The following is an 18647-nucleotide window of genomic DNA, read 5'->3' on the forward strand; positions in this document are numbered from 1 at the left end:
GGAAATCTGGGTGAGGGGGATCCCCTACCCTCCATAAATGCTGGCCTCGTGAAGGAACACCTTGAGAAGCTGGATACCTTCAAGTCAGCCGGCCCTGACAATCTGCACCCCAGGGTACTCAAGAAGCTGGCGAGCATCATAGCCCAGCCCCTGGCACGGATCTTTGAAAACTCCTGGCACTCTGGTGTAGTGCCCGAAGACTGGAAGAAGGCCAGTGTGGTGCCGATCTTCAAAAAAGGGAGGAGAGTGGATCCGGCTAACTACAGCCCATTAGCCTGACTTCTATCCTGGGGAAGATCCTAGAAAAGTTTATTAAGGAGGCCATCCTTGAGGGACTGGCCCAGGCTAACATCCTAAGGGACAGCCAGCACGGGTTTGTTGTGCGTAGGTCTTGTTTGACCAATCTCATTTCATAGATTCATAGATTCATAGATGCTAGGGTCGGAAGGGACCTCAATAGATCATCGAGTCCGACCCCCTGCATAAGCAGGAAAGAGTGCTGGGCCTACATTACCCCAGCTAGATACACATCCAACCTTCTCTTGAATACCCCCAGGGTAGGGGAGAGCACCACCTCCCTTGGGAGCCTGTTCCAGACCTTGGCCACTCGAACTGTGAAGAAGTTCCTCCTAATATCCAATCTAAATCTGCTCTCCTCTAGCTTGTGGCCATTATTTCTTGTAACCCCCGGGGGCGCCTTGGTGAATAAATACTCACCAATTCCCTTCTGTGCCCCCCTGACGAACTTATAGGCAGCCACCAGGTCGCCTCTCAACCTTCTCTTGCGGAGGCTGAAAAGGTCCAGTTTCTCTAATCTCTCCTCGTAGGGCTTGGCCTGCAGGCCCTTAACCATACGAGTGGCCCTTCTCTGGACCCTCTCCAGGTTATCCGCATCCTTCTTGAAGTGCGGCGCCCAGAATTGCACGCAGTACTCCAGCTGCGGTCTGACCAGCGCCCGATAGAGGGGAAGTATCACCTCCTTGGACCTATTTGTCATGCATCTGCTGATGCACGATAAAGTGCCATTGGCTTTTCTGATGGTTTCGTCACACTGCCGACTCATGTTCATCTTGGAGTCCACTAGGACTCCAAGATCCCTTTCCACTTCCGTGCCACCCAGCAGGTCATTTCCTAGGCTGTAGGTGTGCTGGACATTTTTCCTCCCTAGATGCAGCACTTTGCATTTCTCCTTGTTGAACTGCATTCTGTTGTTTTCTGCCCACTTGTCTAACCTGTCCAGGTCTGCTTGCAGCTGTTCCCTGCCCTCCGGCGTGTCCACTTCGCCCCATAGCTTAGTGTCATCTGCAAATTTGGACAGAGTACATTTCACCCCCTCGTCCAAGTCGCTGATGAAGACATTAAAGAGTATCGGTCCAAGCACCGAGCCCTGCGGGACCCCACTGCCCACACTCTTCCAGGTTGAAACCGACCCATCCACCACAACTCTCTGGGTTCGACCCTCCAGCCAATTCTCCACCCACCGGACTGTGCAGTAATCCAAGTCACAGCCCCTTAACTTGTTCACCAGTATGGGGTGGGATACCGTATCAAAGGCCTTCCTGAAGTCCAAGTATACGACATCCACCCCTCCTCCTGCATCGAGGCGTTTTGTGACCTGGTCATAAAAAGAGACTAGATTGGTCAGGCACGATCTACCTGCCACGAACCCGTGCTGGTTTCCCCTCAGCATAATTTGTCCTGCCGGGCTCTCACAAATGTGAGCCTTGATGATTTTCTCAAAGATTTTGCCAAGGATGGAGGTGAGACTGACTGGCCTATAGTTACCCGGGTCCTCCTTCCTCCCCTTCTTGAAAATGGGAACCACATTGGCCCTTTTCCAGTCCTCCGGGACTTGACCCGTGCGCCACGAGCATTCAAATATTCCCGCCAGTGGCTCTGCAATGATGTCGGCCAGTGCCTTCAGTACCCTCGGATGGAGCTCATCCGGGCCTGCCGACTTAAAGGCATCCAGTTCCTCCAAGTGACCCTGCACCACCTCAGGGTCCACGCATGGAAGTCTGGTGCCTTGCTGCTGCCTCCCTACACTCCCAGTGAGAGACTTGTCATGCCTCTCACTTAGGAACACTGAGGCGAAGAACTCGTTGAGGAGTTCAGCCTTGTCCCCTCTGTCCGTCACCAATTGTTTCTGCCCATTTAGCAGGGGTCCTATTCCTCCCTGGGCCTTCCTTTTACTCCCTATATATCTAAAAAACAATTTCTTATTGTCTTTTACTTGGGTTGCCATCCTCAGCTCCATGGTAGCTTTGGCCTGTCTAACTGCCTCCCTACAAGCACGAGCAGAAGAGGTATATTCCTCTTTGGTGATCTCTCCCTGTTTCCACTTTTTATGTGCTCCCCTTTTGGCCCTTAGTCTGCCCTGGATTTCTCTGGTCAGCCAGGGAAGCCTCCTGGCCCCTTTCCCTCTTTTACCTCGCACGGGGATCATCTCGCTTTGTGCGAGAAGGATAGCTTCCTTAAGGCACAGCCACCCTTCTTGGGCTCCCATCATTTCAAAACTACTACTCTGCAGTGCATCCTTCACTAATCGCCTGAGTTCGCTGAAATCAGCTTTCCTAAAGTCCAGCACGTTCACCCTACTGGTTACCTTACCCACTCGACGCCTTATGTTGAATTGTACTTTTAGGTGATCACTGTCCCCCAGATGGCTACCGATCTGTAGGTCCCCTACTATGTCATCCCCCGTTGCCAATACCAGATCCAGTAAGGCATTCCCCCTAGTGGGACCATGTACCTCCTGCGTCAGGTGGAGGTCCTGTACACAGGTTAGAAACCTGCGTGAGCGGTGGGACTTTGCTGTCTGTGTCTCCCAGCAGATGTCCGGGTAGTTTAGGTCCCCCATGACCACCGCCTCTTTAGCTTTTATGGTCTCTGAGAGTTGCCTCAGGAGCCCCAAATCTATTTCTTCCCCTTGATGTGGGGGTCTGTAGCAGACCCCTACCACCAAATCCTTTTCTCCTTGCCCTCCATGTAGCCTAACCCACAGTCCTTCTACTTCCTCATCCTTTGATTCTGTCTTGATGAGGGTTGATGTATATTGCTCCTTAACATAGAGCGCAACCCCTCCCCCCCTTTTCCCCACTCTGTCCTTTCTGTACAATCTATAGCCCTCAATATGTACCGCCCAGTCGTGGGATGGATCCCACCAGGTTTCCGTCAGCCCCACTAAGTCGTAGTCATTTAGTGCAACCAGGAGCGCTAGTTCATCCTGCTTGTTCCCCATGCTCCTAGCATTAGTATATAGGCACTTGAGCCCTGTGACTGGTGCTTTTGCTACCCCCTCGCTCCAAGTCCTAAAGGGCTTTTTGTCTCTAACCTTCCCGTTCCTTACCTGTGCCGTATTGCTGTCCACCCCCTGTCTTTCACGTTCCCAAAGCTCTCTTTCTTCAGGCTGGGCTGTCCTTGTGGGTGCCACCTGGTTTGGTGGTCCACAGCCTCCCCCACCCTCATCTTCCCCTCCCCCCGACGAGCCTAGTTTAAAGCCCGCCGGAGGAGATCCGCCAACCTGGAAGAAAACACACGCTTACCTTTGGGGGACAGGTGAAGCCCATCCCAGCTGAGCATGTCCCTCGTTGTAATGTGTGGGTCATTGTCCAGGAAGCCGAAGCCTGCCTTGAGACACCAATTCCGAAGCCGCCAGTTGGTCTCTCGGATGCAGTTCTCATGCCGTCTTCCGCGTCCGTTCACTGGTAGGATGGAAGAGAATACCACCTGTGCACCAAATTCCCTCAGCACGCCGCCCAGAGCCTGGTAGTCCGCCATCAGGTGATCGGGGGTTCTCCTGGCCGCATCATTAGTACCCACATGGACAAGGACCATGGGGTAGTAATCGGTGGGCTTGATCCTGGCCTGGATTACCTCCGTCACATCCTGAATCTTAGCTCCAGGCAGGCAGTAGACCTCTCGTGCTGAAGGGTCCTGGCGACAAATGGGCCCTTCCGTACCTCTCAGGATGGAATCGCCTATGACGAGCACGCGTCTCCTCCTCTTCTGGGTCCTCTCGGATCTCTTGATCTGTTTGGAGTGTGAAGAATGTGGCATTTCCTCCTGCCCAAGGGTTTCCTCCTCCCTTTCCATCTCCTGCAGAGTCGCCAAGGCCTCGTACCTGTTCTCCAGTCGAACTGGAGAAGCTTGTACCTGCTCGCTGCGAGCCGCTCCGGTCCTGGCTGTGACCGTCTGCCACTCTGCTGTGGAGGTCCTTCCCTGGGCTGCTTCTTCCTTGGGTGCCTGGTCCTGCAGGGAAAGGAAATAACTGTCAATTTCCTCCTCCGCCTCCCTGATCCCCCTCAGCCTGCTAACCTCCTCCCGGAGCTCCCTCACCTGCGCCTCCAGAGCCCTAAGCCGGGCACCTGCCGGACAGGTGTGGGGACTCCCAATCTCTGCCCCCCCCAGCCCTGCTGGAGATCCCCCGCAGGCCGGGAGGTAGGGGGACATCAGCTCCCCCATGGGCTCAGTCTGGGTGGAGGCCTCAGACCAGCCCCGGTTAGCCTTGTCCCCCTGGGCAGAGGCCCTAGCAGCACTCCTCGTATACATCCTTCTAAGCTGCTATTTGTAGACCTGTGTGGTGTCTACGTCCTACCTGTACAGGAGTCCCACTCCTGGCCCTCCCAGCCCGCCCGCCGGCGCGAACGCCTGCGCAAACGCCGGCGCGCTCTTACAGAGCGCGCCTGTTTGCGCGCTCTGTTCGCGCTGCGCGGCTCAGGAGCGCGGCTCCCTACTGGCTCAGCTATATGGGACCCGGAGGGCTTCCCCTCCGGATCCGGCTCAGCTGTGCCGAGGCCCTCCGCCCCACTTACCTTCGGGGGATCAGCTGCTGCTGCCCCCGCTGCCGATTCCTCTGCTGCTGCTGCTGCCGCCGCCGCCGCCGCCGCCTCGGGTCAAAAGTTAGTTATGGGGCACACGTGCGTGCGGGACACACGTGTGCCTAACTCCTCTCCTTCCCGCTGCTGCTTCTATGACCAGGTGACCTATCACCTGGACAAGGGAGAAGAGATTGATGTCATATATCTTGACTTCAAAAAAGCTTTTGGTCTGGTATCCCATGATCACCTCTTGGCCAAACTGCCCAGTTGTGGCCTTGGCTCCACCATGATCCGCTGGCTGGGAAATTGGCTCCGTGGTCGGACCCAGAGGGTTGTGATTGATGGCAGTCACTCATTGTGGTGCTCTGTGACCAGTGGGGTCCCTCAAGGCTCTGTCCTGGGACCCATACTGTTCAACATCTTCATTAACGATGTGGACATTGGAGTTAGGAGTGGACTGGCCAAGTTCGCCGATGACACCAAACTTTGGGGCAAAGCATCCACGCCAGAGGACAGGCGGGTGATCCAGGCTGACCTGGACAAGCTCAGCAAATGGGCAGACGAGAACCTCATGGTGTTTAACACCGAAAAATGCAAGGTTCTCCACCTTGGGAGGAAAAACCTGCAGCACCCTTATAGGCTTGGCAGTGCTACGTTGGTTAGCACTACAGAAGAAAGAGACTTGGGGTCATCATTGACCACAAGATGAACATGAGCCTGCAATGCGATGCTGCGGCTAGTAAAGCGACCAAAATGCTGGCTTGCATCCATAGATGCTTCTCGAGCAAATCCCGGGATGTCATTCTCCCCTTGTACTCGGCCTTGGTGAGGCTGCAGCTGGAGTACTGCATCCAGTTTTGGGCTCCACAATTCAAAAAGGATGTGGAGAAGCTTGAGAGAGTCCAGAGGAGAGCCACGCACATGATCAGAGGTCAGGAAAACAGATCTTACGATGACAGGCTGAGAGCCATGGGACTCTTTAGCCTGGAAAAGCGTAGGCTCAGGGGTGATCTGATGGCCACCTATAAGTTTATCAGGGGTGACCACCAGGATCTGGGGGAACGTTTGTTCACCAGAGCGCCCCAAGGGATGACTAGGTCAAACGGTCACAAACTCCTGCAAGACCGTTTCAGGCTGGACATAAGGAAGAATTTCTTTACTGTCCGAGCCCCCAAGGTCTGGAACAGTCTGCCAGCGGAGGTGGTTCAAGCACCTACACTGAACACCTTCAAGAGTAAATTGGATGCTTATCTTGCTGGGATCCTATGACCCCAGCTGACTTCCTGCCCTTTGGGCAGGGGGCTGGACTCGATGATCTCCCGAGGTCCCTTCCAGCCCTAATGTCTATGAAATCTATGAAAAATGTGCTATTTGTGATATCCAATTTGCTAATTAAAATGAGTGTAATGTGGAGCACAGAACAAGCAGCATTTCTTGTGTGGAGGCATTTCTGATGTAAATGATAGCATCAGATTCTGAAATAAAGCACAGCAGATCTAAGGATTTTATTCACATTCATGATAGTATCACCCATCTGCATGCTAAAGATAGCCTTTTAAGCTTTGCTTGAATCAGTCAAAACTTAATGATCATCCATTAGCACATGCCCTAACAGCTGTGTAGATTTATCTATGCATTTTTCACAATTGGCACATGATTGAGATGTCATTCTTTCTGAAGCTTTACCAAAATAGTTTAAAAGATATTAACCTGAAATCTCGCCAATTAAAAATAATTAGCTTCAAACTAAATGATTTTCTCCAAGTCATCACGCCAGTTTTCTGCTTTTACAATCCTTTTGCTTTATTTTTAATTTTTTTCTGTCCCTTTTTGATGTGTGCAAGCTCCAGCAAAATGAATAGAAAACCATTTGACTGCACAGAGGAAACAATGAAATTGAGTATACATATAATGATGTGAAAACAAGGGTCACCGTGATAGAAGCAGTTAAAGCATCTCACTGTGACTCTGAAAGTGTGAGTTCAAGCCCTGCTCTGGACTTTTACCAAAGGCTGCTTCCAGTCAGCCTGACTCTAGATAGAGACCTGATCCTTCAGGCTGGGGAGTAAAATGATGCTAAATGATGTTTCATTAATCCCTTGTGTAGGGTTGGCTATAGAAACTGGTGTGCCGTAGTTATTTTGACTCACCAGTCAAAATAATAGCAGGCACAAACTTCAGAATCCAGTATATAACAGGTAGTCATATCATAACAGGTAGTAACTATGTAAAAGATATATAATAACTTTGTGATGATTTCCTATTGTGCCACAAATTGAATGTGTAGCCAGCACAGAAGCCTTTGAGGTCTTCATTGCCTCCTGAATCTGAAAGTGCCTGTCAGTTGACTGGGGCTCCCAGCCGTTGGAGCACGTGGAGCCCTTGTCTCCCATGCATATCTGTGGTTGGGAGCACCTATTAGTTGACCAACACTGCTAGGTATGGGAGCAGCACTTCCCACTTACGATCCCCAGCCTCCTCTGCAGCAGCAATATGGCATGATTGGGATCTGATCCCCAATCCTATAATTGCACCTCTTGCCATGTCCGTGCCATAAACAGAACATTTGTCAGCAGCATACTACTATACTACTTGTAGTACTCCACTGAAAATACTGGTAACAGTCACCCAGGAGAAGGATGTAGAGGCTAAGAATAAGTCCAATATCTCTGGCTTATGACATTGTATAACCCTGTAGTGACAGAATGGTGAAATTAAGGCTATCCTGGCAGTTAGTGGCCAAGAGTTAGCAAGAATAATTTTTTTCTGGAAAACAATTCCACAGTTGGCCAGAATGGCTAAGGAGACAGCTGTTATGGCTGTAATGAAGGAAGGACATATGGTGAAAGAAGGTTTGAAGAGCTGGTGGTCTTCAAGCAGCATAGAGGGCTGCTCTTGGCTGGGATAGTGAAGAAAGTGTTTTGTGATCCTGGTTTATGAACCTGTCATGCAGTCCTTCCTAAGGTAAAACTCTAGTGGATTTCTTTGATTAGCTTAGTAGTGACAAAGTCAGGAGACTTTAATGAGGTTAAAGCAGTGGTTCTCAGCTTTTTTAAACTCAAGGCACCTCTTCTTAGGGTCAAGGCACCCCTCAGAAAATGCCAACTCTTACTTTTCACTTGTTTTTTGACTACAGAAAAATAATAGAGCAGTTTTTCCTGTTGCAGAGTACTTAGAAAATCACAACAGGTTAGAAGGTTTTTAACACTGTGGATTCTTATTTATCTCTGGGGTTATCTTGTGAATCATGTTTGCACACTTAACAGTGCTAACATTGCATGGCAGCCTGTGGCACACTTGAAAGGATCTAAAGGCACCCTAGAGTGTCACAGAACTTTAGCTGAGAATCACTGGTTCTAAAGGTTGAACCCTTCCTCCATAACTTGATGAATGAGGGAACTTAGCCAAGTTAAGCCAGTTCCTGCAAACTCAGTCTGTCTACCTGGTTGATTCTGGCTCTTTAGACTCAACAGCTGCTGCCATAAATATACTAGGTTGGCAACCTAGTACACCTTAACAGTGGAACCTTGTGAAGAGCCCATGAGCTTCCTGTCTGTAACCAGCTTCTTGCCTTGTTTCTTAGTCTTTGCCCTGGTTCCTTGATGCTTGACTTCTTCCCTTGCTTTGTCTACTGGTTTGCTGACTCTGGTTTGTTTTCTGCCTTCCTAACTATGGTTTCTGATTTTGCCTCCTGGCTGTATGTTTCTTGACATTTGCCCCTCAGTTTGTTCTGGCTGCAGATCTTTGGCAGCTAACCCTGGCCTAGTATTTGCTGCCTTTGCTCCCAGCTCTTGACTTGGCACCCTGTTTACATTCTGAGTTGGCTGTAGCCCCTAAACTGAGATAGCATTCAGGAAAAACCTCACACTATTATAAAGCTTGAGGGAAGAGAACATGCATTAATATTAAGAACAAGATGCAGACCCCTGGATTGAAAGTGAAAATGTAGAAGTGAATGAGCATATATTTCTTTTTCTTTTTTTTTTCTTCATCTTTTGAGTGTATCGGATATCCTGGCTTGGAATTTTGAAAAGGTGTTTTAAATAAAAAATGTTAAAATTGTGCATATATTACAATAAATATTTCAAAATCAAGCAACATATTTATAAATACATTCTGAAAAAAATGCTCCAAATTTTCTTTTGAGGAAATCTTTGAAGATTTCACTTTTTTTTTTTGAAGCAAACAATGTCAAACTTAAAAAAATTTAACTCCCTGTGAAGGAGAATTACCATCCTGGTCTAAGCAAATCAATATACTTTTAATTACCATAATGCCACTTCTGCTTTGTGTGTCAAAGGTGCAAAGTGAGAACCCATAAATTTACTCATGTTAATTTCTGTTTTGACTTCAGTGGGAACATTGCCTGAATTAGTATAGCAAGATTGGTTCCTTAACCTAAGCTAAACTAAACTTATACTCTGTTGCTGTCATGGCAATGCAACTTTTCATTTGAATGGGAGGGCTTCTTATATGATGTATTTTCTACCACATATATCAATGCCTTAACATATATCCTGAGTTCAGAAAATAAAAGTAAGGTGTTTTATGTCGTATCTTCTAGACAATAGAAATGTTTAAATTAACTTCAAGATAAAACATAATGATCATGTCTTGTTGGTCACTGATGAAGAATGTGTGAAGATCTAGGTCTCTTATGGTCATATTTTTTCCTAATCAGTTCCATACAGAGTTTCAGCCATATACAGTAGGAAAAAATTGTCAGCGTATGTTTGCTTTCTTTAATTGATTAAAGAAAAAACTTTCAGAAGATTATTTTATAATGGTACAATGTATTATTTATATGGGACTAACAGCTGTCAAAGACTTGACTAGGCTGAATGGACCACTGGTGTGGCCATTCCTCTATTCTTATAGAACCAAACACAGGTGTTTAGGCCTGGCTACTTGTCTCAGGCTGCATTTCCAGGCATGTCTTGAGCTTTGCATGCCATCAGGTTTGCATTATGGAGTTGTTGCAGAATGTACATTTCATGTTGATACATCTTTCCTTAAAATAAACTTGTGATGTTTATACATTCAAATTGAAATGTAGTCCTTGGACTGCCACCTGCATATCCATTTTCCCTGGTACTGTGCTAAACACTTCTTAGAGGCCCCTGCTACATATATTACACAATGTGTAATAATTTTAGGTTGGCCACACCTGACAAATAAGACTGGCCATCAGAGCAAAGTAACTATAATGTAATTGGTTAATTCCCACAATAGATTTAGACAGGCCACACCTGCAAAGTAATTATCACAGGATAAAAATGACTACCCAGCCATAAAAAGAGCTGCCCAGCTACAAAATTAGCATTTGAAAGTGTCACAATGCTATGGCCGGTTTTCATCCAGCTTTAATTTGACTACATAGCAGGGTCCATATTTATTTTGGCTGTCCTTGTATATAACACACACATTTGTGTTTGCCTTTGACGCCCTTGCTAAGTGCTAACTTCGTAGGTTTGTAATAACAGCCCTAAAGGTGAATCATCAGATGTTTCTTGGCAAGTTTCAGAGGTTCAGCTGTGAGGGCACCTCATAGGAAGGGGATTGCCTTCCCCCGTGTCTTTGCAGGGCATTTGCCTGGGTGTGTTGGGGGCCCTGAAGCTCCTCCAGAGCCTGCCGCCGTCTTGCAAGGGCGGAAGACTGGGTCGGCCCTAGACCCACGGGGCAGAGAGGGGCGCTGGAGGGAGGAGCAGGCTATGAGCAGGGGTGTCCGCTCTTCTTCCCACTTGCAGCCTCCAGCATTTAAGGTCCAGGAAGCGGGGTGGAGAGGGGGTGTCACGCCCCGCCACGAGGCCCAGGGGCGACCCGCACACGCCGGCTCCAGCCCCAGCCGCAGCGCAGCGCGGCCCGGCGGCAGGTGGAGGCGGTAGCGGCTCTTCCCCTTTAAGGCTGAGGCTGGCGTAACCCGAGCCCGCAGCCGGCGGCTGCCGCAGCCCGGCGCGGAGCATCCCCGCGGCCGCAGGGCGGGATGGGGCGGGCCGCCCCGCGAGGTGAGTGTGCTGGTGGGCCGGGGGTTGCTCTCCTCCCCCCATCTCCTCGCCCCCCGCCGCCGGGCTCCGCTGGCCGGGCTCCGCGGGGGGGGGCCGGCCCTGCTGTGGCTCCTGGGCTCTTCCTTTTTGGAAACTTGTGTCAAAGGACTGACAGCTCCCAGCCGCTCCTGTGCTGCCCTTCAGCCCGCCGGCAGCCCCCCGCCCGGCCGGGCTCGCTCCCTTCCCCCTCACCTGCCTGCGCGAGGCGTTTTTGTCCGTGCCTGCCTGAAGAAAACCATCTCTAGCAGGGGGCTGCGCCGGCCGATGGCGGGCTCGGCGGCTTAGCTTTGGCGGAGGAATGTGCCTGGGGTTTCGGAGGGATCCGTTGGAGCCTTTTCATTGTTCATTGCCCTCATGAAACGAGGGTTTATTTTTTGGGAGGGAGGGCAGTCTCTTTGTGCCGTTCGCACAATCGTGTGCTATGCTGATGGGGGGGAAGCGGGCATTTAGATGTGTCAAAATGGATACTGGATGGCCGGGGAGGAGGCAGGGCGGCACCTCTAAAGACTAACTCCTTCGGAAAGACAGCCGTAGGTGACAGCCTTTGTCAGGGGCTATGAATGGACTTGTGCCATCCCACGGCCACGAAGCAGGTGGTTGCCTAGGAAAGCTCCTGCCTTTGTGAATGAGTCTGAAACCAAGCTGAATGCAGGGCAGCGTGGCACCTTTATGGAAAGAGAACCTAACGCAGAGAACTACCTCCTTCTGCTATGAGACTACCGGCATAGTAAGACCAATGGTTTAGAGTCAACAAAAACCTGACTCTTAAATAGTGCAAGTGTCCTATCGTGTACAGTCGGCTAGTGATCGTTTGTCATTTTCCCCTTCAATATAATGCAGTGAGTTGTACCTGAGATCCAAATAAAGTCCTTAGTTTGTGCCTGTGGGGAGGGGGTTGTTTGTTTTTGTTTTTTTGATGGATACAGTTAGAAGAAGACAGAACTGGGTAGGACCTTTCTGGTCACGCAGTCTAATCCTCTGGTACTGTAGGCAACCACATTATTTGATCTCTTGCAAAGTAACTAAGCTCATCTTAATTTCTAAGTAATTAAAAGAAATAATAAACTGCAAGTCCCATGGTTGTGTCCCCCTGCCATCTTTCGTGGTTTCGCATCTTATTTGCTACATGCAAAATGCAAGCAAGAAATTGGCTGTAGACAGAACCATCAATATTACAAGATAAGTAAGTTGTGAGTGTTTTTTTGTCTTTTTAACAAAAACCACATACTATTGTCACAAAGCCACAATCTACTGGAAGATTTAATGTCCTTCAAATGAAGTCTGGGTCTCGTTAGAAAGTTTGACATGACAGGAAAAGACCCCCAAAGGATATTTTACTTGAGTGAACATTGGAAAGTTACTTTAAATTTCATTCAGTTGTCAATGATAATCTGAAATATAAATTTATTTGCTTCTACCAGAAATGAGTACTGGCTTGTTAGTGTAGTAAGTGACTAGATGCTTAGCACTGCCAACTTTTTTTTTTCTTTTTTAAATATAAAAGAAAAATGTACACCAAGAATGCCATAGAATGTGAAAATGATAAAAGAGAAAAGATTAGATTTCAGATTATTCATTTTGAGAATCTTTAAAAGGCTCTATTAGATCCTGTTCCAAAATTACTTGGATTGAGAAAGTGTTTTGGCTTTCTACTGGAGTCACATTTTAACTGCTATTCTTCAACGCTTAGCCAAAGGTTCAACATAGGTGCAAAGCAAATCGGGGAAACCACTTTTAATTCAGTCAAGTAAGATTTTTCAAATTAAGTCAGGATAGTGACTTTAGCCAAGTTAGAAAAAGATGCTGTTAAGTACTTTCCTGGGCTGAACCAGTTTCAGTGGGATATCTGATTTGTTGCACTGAGAGGACAGGTGATCTAAACTTGTTTGTTTCTCTCCACATTTTTCTTCCTCTTTGTGAGCTCAAAAATGTTTTAAGTCATCCTCTTATCAGTGAACAGTCTAAAGACTGCACACTTTGGAGAATAAAGCATTTGTTAATCTAAGATTGAAAAGAAGAATCAGCTGTATCCATCTTTACTGGATATATGCAAAGATGGTTTAGCTGCTTCTGACACAACACAGCCAAATAATGCTTTTGACTTTCTTATTGACTCTGACCATTTTAAAATAGTAATATATTATTCAAAGCACTTCTGTATTTCTTCTAAATACTATAAAGTTAGTAAGTGACATAAGTGATTTAAATAGAAAATAGCCACAGTACGTAAAGGTTAACCCTTAAACAACATACAGTCGGGGCTAACTTAATCCCCTCAATTAAAGGTTAAGCCTTTGCTTATATGAATGTTCTGTGGGTGAACTTCACTCTTGTATATAACATGTCTATGACATAATGTATATGCCTGACAGTTGAATTTAAAATAGAACACTGTTTTTGCTCAAGTAGAAATCTGAATTGGCTCCAGTGCTAGAGACAGAAATTACACACTAACCAGTATAAGTGACTGCAAACTAGTTCAAATCTATAATGCAACAAAAATTCAGTGCACCTAAACCGCTTTCAGCCATTTTGAAAGTGGTTTGAGATAAGGCTGGATGGATATAGTATCAGACATAGCTGACTTGGGTTAGATCAGTGTATTGAATTACTGTCCCAGATCCCCTCCAGATTCAAGTTAACTTATAGTCCCACAGCATCCCAGGATGCTTTGCACCCAGGGTGGGCATGCTAGCCTTGGCCCCGAGCTGTCTGCTCCAGTTAAGCAGAGAGGTGTTCTCTAACGCCCCCTGGCTTCTGACCTGGGCCACTGCAGGCACATGGCTGCATTTTTGGCATCAAAAGTGAATGTTTATTCACTTGCTTATCAGTTCAATCTATGTATCTTAGACTAACCTGTAAAGATTTAATTGTTTCAGCCTTGGGCTTTGACTGCCTGTACTTAGAGCAGGGGGTCTGGGCATACTGTACAGAAGCAGTGTTTTTTTGAGACAACATACACATGTAAGATCAATTTGTCAATGTTGATTTCAGAAGCTATCATGAATACCTACCAACTTGGGTACAAAATGTGGTGTTTTTCCCATCTTACTGTCACTGGGAGATTTTTTTTTTTTTTTTTTCCATTTCCTATATGCAAAAATTAACTCCAGCAGAATGTTCCAAGTAGAAATGCTGACTTTCTAATAGCCCAGATTGAACAGAGGTCTTCTGTCCCCCCCACTTAGGGGGAACATTCAGTTGCTGTGGTTTGGCAGCTGAATAACCAAACTGATTTTTTGCCACAGGCATATTGACCTCTGTCTTACTGAAATTGGTGAAAACTATGGGTGCCTAATACAGTAGAATTTGGTTAACTGCATATCAACTATACAAATAACTAAACTCTGTGAATACTTTTCTATAGGACAGAACCTTTTGTTATCTATCCCCTTAAATTTTGCCCAGTTAGTCACATATTTTGGTTTATTGCATAAGCCAAAAACTAGCTATAACTTCTAAAAATATAGATGGAATCAGTTAATCTTGTATTGCAAAGACTGAGCACTTCTGAATTTAATTGTCATATTGGGTTACTTATTTGGCATATCTGAGAGAAAAAAGTGGACTGATTTGTCCTTTGCAGGAAAGCATGAAGTTTTGAAGTTGCTGGAACCAAAACTACCCCAGGCAGAATGCTGCAAGGCTGGGATGCTCTTGGTCATAGATGACAATCTGAGCCAGTCTAGCAGCTATTCCTAATAACAGGTATAAGATGAACAGAAATGTTTCTTCCCCCTGGCTCCCCTCTTTCACTCCTTCCCCCCTACCCCCCCTCTTCGCTGTACCCTCAAGTCTGTGGAGTTTTGCCCACGGCATTAAATTCATTAGTTATGCCCTTCCCAGATTTCTCCCTTCCTAATGGACTTCCCTAACCACAAGGTTAGCGTTATTAACTAAGCATAATAGTTGCTGTGTTTAAATCTTTTGTTTTAGCTATAGAAGATTTTGATGAGCTCTTTTCCTTTATATGTAAGGTGCATTTTTAAAGTAGCTTTATTCAACTAGAATAAAAAGTAAATTTTAAATAGTGTGCAGATTCTTTTTATCTGGTTCTCGTTTCCATCTAAAATGCAGCTTGAAATTAATTATGAGTAAAAATAATGAAGAAATTTTATTTTACTGTTGTCATTTTTATTCTGATTTTTATATATTTTTAACATAAATGTATTTAAGCAATTATGTAGTTTAATAAAAGTAAACGTGATTTATCTTCTTGGTTAGCAAGAATGGCTGTTATAATTTGGTACTAATGAGCCTGACCCTTTTTTCCCTCTAAAAAAATAATTAAAAATTGCAAAACGAGATCAGAATCAATTATTTAAATGTCTTGAAATCAGGGACTTGAGTTAATTTGCCCCCCCCCACACACACACGTTTTTTGTTTAATGGAGTATATTTAAATATTCACAACAATCTAAAGTACCTTTAGGACTTGAGGAAGAATGCACTGGATTTGAAAGCTCATCTGTTTCAACTGTGCAGTTAGTCATGGTTGGTGAAGAGAGATCACCCACAAAAATCTTTGCATATTTCTTAGACCAACAAGGCTATAATATGTCTTCAACACTAGAGTCCTTATGGCTGTTACAGGAATGACTTAATCATGAATAGAGTGTAAACTGATACAAGACTGCCTTTAGAGACTATAGGTAGATAAGATTAGTGAGGTGATCTCTGTTCAGATCCGAGCTTTCTCAGCTGACCTGAAAGCTGTCAACCAGACCTGTCTGATTTCACTGTTGCTTTTCAGAACCCTATGGGTATCAGTGAAACGGACATGAACAAACAAGATCAGGTCACAAGACCCAGAGTAAAAATTGGAATTCTGTAGTATTTGAAACTACTGGTTCTTCCACCATACCAAGTAATGAAGGATGGAATAGTAGATTTGATTAACCTTCCTCTTCCCCTGCAGCTGGGAGGAAGCTTGGCACAGAGGCAGGGATCCACCTGGCTGTTACGGCAGACAACTCTGGGATGGGGTAGGGCTGAAGGGTGGGACAGTGTGCTCGTGTTCTTCTCCGTGGCATTTCCCAGTTGTGGGGAGAGACATTTTTTTTTCAGATGCCTTATAAGACAACATTCAGGATAGAAATGGGAGGCTTTGCTCTCAGCAGGGGCAGGGAAAGCAGGGCATTCTACCATTTAATGCTTGTATGGACTAGTTTACAGCGTAGAAAAGATGCTTTAAACAACCTAGCTCAGGTACTGGAAACGATCTAGCTTTAGGAGCAGTGAACTTGATGCAAGGTATTTTATCTTTCTGTGAAGCTCTGGCTGAGTTCTGTATTGCTACCGCTAGACTGCTTCTGGTATCTTAGCTGACTTGTGTACCTCCAGATGACATTGACTATTTCAGTAGTAGTAGTGGCACTTGAAGTAGTAGTAGGTTTAGTCTCTTTTATGTAGATCTTCTTCAGATAGGTATGTGGTAAAGTGTTTGTGCTGGATTGGAGGTGGATGTGAATTACTTAATTGTATACATGTGGAATTAAGGCTTTTCTGTGAAAAGTAGTTACATTTTTTTTAACGTATTGCATGGTACGTTGGTTATTAGTGGAACTATTAAATAGAATACATAAATAAATTATTCCTTTATATTGTAGAAGCTTGCCTTTTTGAAGATATACTTTTGGAAAAGAATAGTAGGACACTGTTTTTAGCAGCTAGTAGGTAATGGGCAAATTTTCTCCAGGCCTATAAAGAATGTTACCTCCCTTTTTCCAAGAGAAGTGCCTTGTGTGATGAATGAATTGCTCCAGCTGGCACAAGTCAACTGCAAAATGGGGATTGAAGCCCATAGGCCAGAGTTTCAGCTTCTATAAAATTTTATAATTCCATTTGTTTTATAAGGTCTGTACTGGGGCCAGATCTATGTCTATTAGAGTCCTGCTCACAGTACTAAACTGAAGTATCTCCCATGTACCTAACTTTTTTGGAACCTGAGTTTCTCTAACTGGGAAGTGGGAATAGTGATACTAACTTTGCAGATTATTAGGCTTAACTACCATATCTAAAGCCCTTTGAGATTGTAATCGACTTTGAAAATTGTTCTGATATAGCACACTTGCTCCAACAATCTCATGTTTTGGCACAGTGCCTGGAAAAATGACATAGACAGCTGGTGCCCCTGTTACATGGATGCTTTCTTTCTTTATTTACAAAATGACCATACTACTGACTTACTTTGAAAAGTACTTCCTGAGCAGTGGTTCCTTTCTATTTGAGAGAAACTGCATTCTTGGGAAGAAGAGCAGGAGGGAGATGGGATGGTGAGCTAGCGAAGTTTGTGCCCAAAAATGACTTCTTACCTAGGAAGTACAGTAGTTCTGCTATACCTTACTTGCTCGTGTACCATATACACTCCCCCCCCCCCCCAAAAAAAAAAAAAAAAAAAAAATCAGGCCTCAAACTGTGATGTGTTTTTTAAGTGGGGGGGAAAAGGGAAAAGTTTTTTTGGGGGGAGGGGGCATTTTGTATTTTTTTGTTGTTGGAATAGAAGCATGCAGAGACTGCTGTGAGATGGTTGTGGTTGCCATGCTTCTCCCCCTGCCAGCCTTAGAGGAGGGAGGGCTGAGTTAACTCTTCAGGATCAGAGCTACCATGTTAACCCTCCCTTGCAGGGTCTCCTACAGTCAGCATGCAGCCATGACTGGAAAAATCTTTTTTTCTGCCTTCCTAAAACAAGGTGCTTATCTTATTTGAGGCCATGTGGTAATAGAGAGTGCCTTGGAGTTGTCATAATAAAGCTCAGGTTTGGTGCAAGGCAAATTTAGCTCATACTGTTTTAAAGTACTGTTTAAAGTAATTGCTTGCAGGTGAAAATGTTTTGTTGTATTATGGATTATTTTATATGGATTCAAAGCAAGCATTTGCTAAAAGCTCAAAGCTTCAGTTGGGCATTCTACTGCTTTAAAGTTATTGTTTATAACTTCAGAATTTCTGAACTGGTTTCCTTCAAATTTTGGCTAGGTTTATAGATTTTACTGAGTGTTAAAATTAAACTATGGGCAATACATGCTGTAGATTTATGAATCTGTGGTAGTTTAAGAAATTGCATGCCTGTCTTGTGGAATGTTCATCAACAGACAATTTAATATAAAAGCCAGCATCTTAAAGCATAAGCATGGGGGGACTGAGCTTTCAAACTCATGTTTATTTCCAGACTTGGCTGGCTGACTATTTCATCTTGAACATTTACATTAAAATATTATAGGTTATATTATTTAACTATTGTAGTATATTAACATTGCAATGTGCATTCTCTGCTCCTTTTATGCATATTATGTAGATTTCTTTCTAATAAGTATTACATCTTTATCTTTCTGTAGAATGGCCTATCTAGTGATACTATGTCTGAAATGTTAAAAGTCTTAGTTAAGCATTTTCTTAGACACTTTTTTAAAAAAGACAATAAACCACTTGTCTGTATATTCATTATTCCAAGTTACCCTCTCTTTTTTACTTACCTGGTAAATTTCTTGAAATCCTCCATTTTGAAATTGCCCCATATACACTGAACTTTTAGTAGAGTCGGAAGAAGAAATCTGAGAGAGGGAGAGTGTAAACGAATTTCATAAGCAAGAAACAATAGTTTCGGAGCTCTTGTCTACAGTGTCTATCTAGAAATGTTGGAAAAGTTGCTTGAGCTTCTTTTCCCCTTTAGTGCTGACTAAATATACATGATTTTACAATTTGAATGGACATGTAATAGACAATACACTTTTTACAGTTACAAAGTATAGGATATTTTAATACTATGTTTTCTAGTGTTAAGCAA

At 45.1% G+C, this 18647-nt stretch overlaps 2 protein-coding genes across 9 annotated transcripts in view; one reads left to right on the forward strand and one right to left on the reverse strand.

Annotated features, from left to right (window-relative positions):
* TLCD4 (TLC domain containing 4) overlaps positions 1-18647 on the forward strand; it is a 69786-nt gene that overhangs the window by 21802 nt on the left and 29337 nt on the right. Inside the window, exon 1 of one of the 8 annotated variants that reach the window (XM_090049411.1) lies at positions 10668-10825. The exons of the other annotated variants lie outside the window; for them this stretch is intronic. The gene's annotated coding sequence lies outside the window, so the exon portion shown is untranslated. Of the gene's footprint in view, positions 1-10667; positions 10826-18647 lie in introns of those variants that run through there. 8 annotated transcript variants of the gene reach the window in all.
* Positions 1145-18362, reverse strand: LOC149863714 (uncharacterized). Its single transcript, XM_090049718.1, has 5 exons — positions 18337-18362; positions 10562-11168; positions 4815-4889; positions 3546-4251; positions 1145-1615 (listed from the first exon to the last, which is right to left on the reverse strand). Exons 1-5 carry the CDS (start codon positions 18360-18362, stop codon positions 1548-1550), a joined length of 1482 nt encoding a protein of 493 aa, XP_089905844.1. The 3' UTR covers positions 1145-1547.

The sequence above is a fragment of the Crocodylus siamensis genome, chromosome 5, assembly GCF_052110815.1.
Source record: "Crocodylus siamensis isolate JL-2025a chromosome 5, ASM5211081v1, whole genome shotgun sequence".
In the NCBI taxonomy this organism is placed as follows: Eukaryota; Metazoa; Chordata; order Crocodylia; family Crocodylidae; genus Crocodylus; species Crocodylus siamensis.

What these genes read in the sequence shown, in the direction of transcription:
- LOC149863714 (XM_090049718.1), bottom strand. Translation starts at nt 18,362, where the DNA reads ATGGAGGATTTCAAGAAATTTACCAG. An exon ending in TTAAATGCTGGAGGCTGCAA is followed by an intron (nt 4,890 to 10,561) that starts GTGGGAAGAAGA and finishes TTTTGACCCGAG; the next exon opens with GCGGCGGCGGCGGCGGCGGC. An exon ending in CAGCAGCTGATCCCCCGAAG is followed by an intron (nt 4,252 to 4,814) that starts GTAAGTGGGGCG and finishes CTTTCCCTGCAG; the next exon opens with GACCAGGCACCCAAGGAAGA.